This window comes from Manis pentadactyla, chromosome 1 (genome assembly GCF_030020395.1).
Source record: "Manis pentadactyla isolate mManPen7 chromosome 1, mManPen7.hap1, whole genome shotgun sequence".
NCBI classification, from domain to species: domain Eukaryota; kingdom Metazoa; phylum Chordata; class Mammalia; order Pholidota; family Manidae; genus Manis; species Manis pentadactyla.
Genome location: NC_080019.1, coordinates 43081874 through 43088054, shown reverse-complemented (window position 1 = coordinate 43088054; position 6181 = coordinate 43081874). Strand labels below are relative to the sequence as shown.

Here is a 6181-nt window from a genome sequence, read left to right as displayed (position 1 = left end):
GGAAGGAAGCACGGAGAACCAGGACGGTACTAAGTGCGGAGGTAGAGGCACTGCATTCCTATCAAACGCCATCACGGATGCGCTGGGATCCCTGGCAGGTCCCCGCCGCTCTTGGCCTGTCTCCCCAACTGAGTCACGAGGGACGGTCAATATCCAACGCCAACTGTGGACGGGGGCAGACCGGACTTTCTAAGCTCTGAGAGGGGTGTATACGCAGCCTGGAGCCTCAGTTGAGCCCCGCCTTCGTTCTCCTAACAGATGGCCCGTCTTCGCCAGGGAGCTACAGCGTAGTCTGCGCTCCGAGCGCAGCCAGCCCTCCAGCGTGCAGAGAAGTCGGTTCACATTGCTCCACGGACTCATTCTTCCACCGGTGAACTAGGAGGTGCGCGCCCACCTACGCAACCGGTACTTCCGGGATCCTGGAGGACCGGAAATGATGACGGAGGGACGGAAGTGGGGCCTTTCTTGTTCCGGCACAGCCATTGTGTTTGCTTCTGCCGGCAGCGGCGGTGTCTGGTTGTGGAAGGGTGGCAGGCGCCTGGCCCTGGTGAGCGGACTCGCGGCGGGGATGGAGGCGTTGCCGGGCCCGGGATCGCTAGGCTGGAGCTGTGGCCGTCCGCGGCGTTGGTGACGCCGGCTGGGCCCACGCTTCGTCCCCGCGGCCGGCGGTGCCTTCCCTGTAATGTCCCGAAGCTTCCAGGTACAGAGCCGCCTTTGTACCTTTTCGCCGATTAGTCGATCCTCGCACGGAGCCGCGCACCTGCGGGTACAGCGATGAACAGGGCAGATGTGGCCAGGTGAGCGGCGCCGTAGAGGCCCGGTTTAACGCGAAATGTAGGTAGATGTTTTCCCAGTCTTGCACTGAGAGACAGTACGAAACATCGGAAGTGGGTCGCACAGTCTCAGAATTTCAAACGTGGGGTGTGACCTGGAGACAAAAATCCAGATTTGGTAAGCTGTTGAGAGCAGTATGAAAAATTGGAAAGTGACCAGAACTTTCTACAGGTGAGGGATCTCAGCAGAATGTACAGGTTAATTTTAAGTCCATCTTTGTCTTTATAATGAAATTGAGGCCTAGAGAGAAGTAGCTTACTGAGGGTAAGCTAAGATGCATGATGAATTGGAAGCATAGCACAGATGTCCTAGTTACCGCTAAGATGCTGATTTTCAAACAGTTCTACAATATGTAAACTGGATAGAAGTTCCCCATTTCACTATCAGCTAAATGAACCATATTCGTTTACCAGTATTCTTCTGTGTGCTGTGTACACACACGTGTATAAAGATGTAAAGGAACCAGACCTGCTGTCATCCCAGAAAAGGAGAGAGAGCTGTGTAAACCACAAACACAATGTGAGAAGTACTCTGGCAGAGGTTTAAAGGAAAACGGTACTGTAGGCTTGCTGAGGCAGTAACCACACTTAAGGCTGGAGAAAGCAGGAAGGCTTTCTAAGGCAGGTGGATTGAGTAGAAAAAGGTCTGGCATTTTCTGACTCCATTAGGTTTCTTTCTTTTGGTAGCCTTCCAGCAGTTGGTGGGTGTAAGTGGCGAGTTGTGCATAAACTGTGAATAACACTGTTACAGTGAGAGGTACAGAGAGAGGCTACTAGCTCTCTTCCTGCATGGGGCAATCAGGAGAGCCTTCAAGAGAAAGTGGTATGTGTTCTATGTCTTGACAGATGAATAGGAGTTTGTCAAAAGTTGAAAGGAGTAAGAAAACTCCAAATAGGGAAAGAGTATATGTGGCTTCTAGCTTTGTATTTAGGGCTTTAGTCCCAAACTTATCTTCTTGTGCATGTCTGTCATGATAGAAGTGCAAGAGTTTTGAGCATGCACTTCCAACATAGGTTTACTTATCAATTTAAGACATGTACTATTTTACAAATTTCAATGCATGTTAAAGAACATATACTAAGTAGGAGTTAAATAACTACTTATAACAAGTATTTTTTTATGTATCCCACATTTGGAGATCATTGCTGTCTTTCTAAGCCTGGATGCCTGGGGAGAGTGGTAGAGTGTGTGGCTAGAACAGAGGCCTAAGCCCAGGATGTAAAGAGCTATCAGTACTAAGCATAGACATTCAGGTTTATCCTGTAGGTGATGGGAGCCACTGAAGGTTTAAGAAGAGAGTCACTAAGTGAGACACTTAAGAGAGGCTGCTCTGGTTGTAGTCTTTTTTCCTGGAATGTTGCGTTTTTTTATCCATTCAGCCAGTGGCTGAACACTCCGGGGACTCTGATTCCTCTCTCCATGTTTTTATAGGTGACCCTTCCATCACTCCACACCCCCAACTCTGAAAAAGGTCTCCTGAGATCTGAATTACAGACCATCATTTTAATCAGACAGATTTGCAGCTGCAACAGGCTGCTTTTAGGGATCACGATGGCCACCCATGGCAGGGGAACTTTAGGACTCATCCCTAGGGGTGCTGTTCTCCAGAAGCAGGAGGGCCTTCCAACCGTGAAGCAGGAGCCAGAGAGCCAGATCTGGGGGCAGGGCTGCAGCCTCCAAAAGAACCACCCTCCTGTCTGTGAAATTTTCCGGCTGCACTTCAGGCAGTTATGTTACCATGAGATGTCTGGGCCGCAGGAGGCACTGAGCCGTCTCCGGGAGCTCTGCCGCTGGTGGCTGATGCCAGAGGTGCACACCAAGGAGCAGATCCTGGAGCTGCTAGTTCTGGAACAGTTCCTGAGCATCCTGCCCAGGGAGATTCGGACCTGGGTGCAGCTGCATCACCCTGAGAGCGGTGAGGAGGCTGTGGCTGTGGTGGAGGATTTCCAGAGACACTTCGGTGGACCAGCAGAGGTGAGCAGTTGAGCCTGGAGTGGCATCTAGAACCAGTCTGTAGTGCTTGGGTTAGCCTGGCAGTAGGCATTCTCCATTCCCTAATCCAGGCTGGTTTGCCTGTAAGATTCCTGAGCTAGTTCCATGGATAAAAGGGAATGATTTTGTGTTCCAAGGTAGATAAAGAGGCAAATCCCAGCCAGGCTCTGTGAATCATTTTGAAATACTGTCATGAGCCTAGCTTCAGCCTGGAGAGCCAGTAGTGCTTGGGTTGTACATAGGACTCCTGGCAGGCAGAAGATTTGTACTCTGGTTAGAATGGAGCAGTGTCTTTAGGAGAGGTTGATCTTTGGATATACTGATAACATGGGTTTTTTGAGAAGTTCTTTTTAAGCACTTCCTTAGACTACTCATAGTCAGTTCTCTCTCTTCCTGCCTTTTAGTTTCTTTATGAGAGGTGACATTTCTGGGCTTCAGAGTCATTTGTTCCTTTCCTAGCTTTCTAAGACCAGCTGGGATCTTTTGCCTCTTTACTTCTTATTTTTATTTTTCCTATTTCCTGGAGCTCTGTCAAGTTTAAATCCAAGGTAACTCAAATCAGAGGAGAAGTTGGGGAACCAGCAGTTCAGTAACAATAGGAAATCTGTCTTTAAGGCCATAGAACTAACTAGCTCAGTAACCATGTGTAGTAGGGTTCAGCCAGAGAAACAAAACCAGTATGTATAAATATGTACATTTACATTATGGCTAGAAAGTGCATTATGTGATTGTGGGAGCTGGCAAGGCACATCTGCAATCTGTAGGGCAGGTTGGAAATCTCAGGCACAGACTGAAGCTGCTGTCCACAGGCAGAATTTTTCTTCTTGGAACCTTCAGCTCTGGTTTTTAAGGCCTTGCAACTGATCGAATCAGAGCCATCCAGATTATTTCAAATAATCCTTTACTTAAACTAATGATGGATTTTAATATATACAAAATACCTTCACAGCAACACCTAATCCATCCTAAACTTACACATTGAAAGATGATCTCAGCATGGATAAGTTAGTCCCTCCTGAGTGTCAAATTGCCCCCTGTAACTGAGTGGGGTGGGTTAGAGTCCCGTTCTTTCACTCCTTTGTGCTTTGCCAGTCCTGCGCACTACACTGAGGAGATATGTACTAGACAAGAGAGTCCCCTCACATTTCAGCAGATGAAACCCAGTGGGGCAGATCCAGCATGGTTTATTGAAGTAGAAGTTACTTTCTCCTTTTGCTCTGCTATGGAAAACCAGTATATGAAATTTCCTGAGTACCCAGCATATACTTTTATTCAATACTTTAAAAAAAATGATTGCTTATTTGTGCCTTGGGATTCAGTTTCAGTTGTTTGGAGTCCTGGGGCTGTTCCAGGAGTACTAGCCACTGCCCATTTGGCATTATTGCATCCATTTCAACTAATATTTCCTTGTGTAAACAAGTAAACACAGGAATAAAACAACCATTGTCATGTTCTAGAAAGCAACTAGGCCCAGCCATGGGCAAAGATAAGTGGCTGAAGAAGTGTTTAAAGTGCCATTTAGTGGGGACAGTGGAAGGAAAATTTCCTTTTTCTAACCTCCTTTGGCTTAAGCAGAAAGGAGCTCTCCCTCCATTAAACTCAATCTTTTATCCAGGGAGCCTCAGAAAAGATGACTGAGTTACAGACCCAGGAGAGTGACTAACAGTTGACAGGGTAACTGAACATGATGGCTCCAGCCTATAAGGAGGGTCTTTGGACTCCATTCTTACTTTGCCATTAAGCTTAAGTTTTCTGACAAGAAGACGTTAGAACAGGACTGTCTTTCCTCGTGAGGGCTCAGAAAATGTATTTATGGCTAAATGAATAAACAGGCTTTTTCATGGCAGTTTGCCAGGAGTAGATGAAGGAGTATCAGGGCAGATCAGAGTCATTCTGCCTGGCAGGAGTGAGTGTGCGCGTGTGTGCACACTGGGGATGGAGGGGGTTGTAGAGTGATCCCTGTTGGGCTGCAGAACCATGCAACTTAAAAAATGCTTTTATGTTCCGTACCTTATTTCAGCTTCTGCTAGGCTTACAAAATAGGCAAATAGTAATCATTACCTCCATTTGACAAGTGATTACGAGTACAGAGAGTTTAATTGACTCATCTAAGATGACGGTGAGTTTTCTCTTTGTTCATGAGATTTAGCCAAAGTGTGGTAATTGCTGATTAACACCAGGTGGAAGAATCAGAATTTTCCAGATCTGTGGACTCTTAAGCCACTAGCTTTTCCCTAGTACCTCGCTGTAGAATGCCATCTTAGAATGAAACATGGAATGGGGTTCTCATGCCTGAGAAGAAAGGAAACTTATGAGTCTGAGTCCTTGATAATGAGCAGGAAATGTGCCAGGATTTGTTGGTGAATTATAAGATTGTATTGTCACAGTACGGTTACCTATCTTCTGCCACTACGCACAGCTGCTGTATTTAAGAGCTGTAACTCTTATAAGAACCAGCCAGTGGAGAACCTGGGAACCACAGACCCTGGGGAGCCTCTTAGTCCTGCCCACTATGCTAGAGAGACATCCACTAAAGGGGAGATTCCCCCACATCTCAGCAGATGTAACCCAGTAGGGCAGATCCATCATGGTTCATTGAAGAAGTTATTTTCACCTTTTGCTCTACTGTGTACATGCCAGAGTGAGTGAGTAGGTGATTTATCTTTGAAGTTTTCTGCTCTAAATGCTGGTAAAGATAGTAACTGTGAGTTTGAGGAGTTATTTTGATGACAACAAGCAAGGGTTAGAAATAAAAGGTCTATACTTTGAGGTATTCTCAAGGTCTCTAAAGATTGGTATTATCTGATTCTCTTTGACTCTTTTATCTAAATTATTGGGGAGGGATAGTACATATTAAAAACTGAGTTTGCCGATAATCTTTAAAACAGCAAATATAGAGAGGAAGTCAGCAAATACTAATTGAACACCAACATTGGGCCAAGCATTGTTCTAGGAACTAGTGATTCTTGCCCTCAAAAAGCACATATTTTATTAAGGGAGGAATAGACAATGAAGGTTTAAATAAGACAAAAATTAGTACATGCTATATAGAAATATAATCAGATAATTCAAGAGAAAGTGACTGTCCTTGCTTTGTCAGTGAGGTCAGAGATTGCTTCTCTAAAGAGGAAACCCTTTTGCTAAGAGAAATTGGAAAATCTCTGTTAAGGTTCATCAGCTGCTGTTCTGGGAATTGCTTTAGCTGTCAGCCTCAGAAGTATTGTTTGTGCATGCAAAGGTACACACACCTATCATTTTTTATTTCCTTGGTACTTCTGTACCAAGTACTTGGTACCAGTCGGTTTCTTCTGTAGGCTAAGGTCATAGGGAATATACTGAATTGCTTTCCTGGCTC

General features: G+C 45.7%; 1 protein-coding gene across 5 annotated transcripts in view; it reads left to right on the top strand.

The window, feature by feature from the left end:
• The first annotated feature begins 444 nt into the window (after nucleotides 1-444).
• The window catches only part of ZKSCAN7 (zinc finger with KRAB and SCAN domains 7), a 36861-nt gene continuing 31124 nt past the window's right edge, over nucleotides 445-6181 (top strand). Inside the window, exons 1-2 of one of the 5 annotated variants that reach the window (XM_057497254.1) lie at nucleotides 446-797; nucleotides 2593-2808. In XM_057497254.1, coding sequence (XP_057353237.1) covers nucleotides 2635-2808 — 174 coding nt within the window. In that variant the 5' untranslated portion in view covers nucleotides 446-797; nucleotides 2593-2634. Of the gene's footprint in view, nucleotides 798-2265; nucleotides 2809-6181 lie in introns of all 5 variants that reach the window. The other 4 variants (XM_036897135.2, XR_008995869.1, XM_057497258.1 and 1 more) reach the window with 4 other exon arrangements.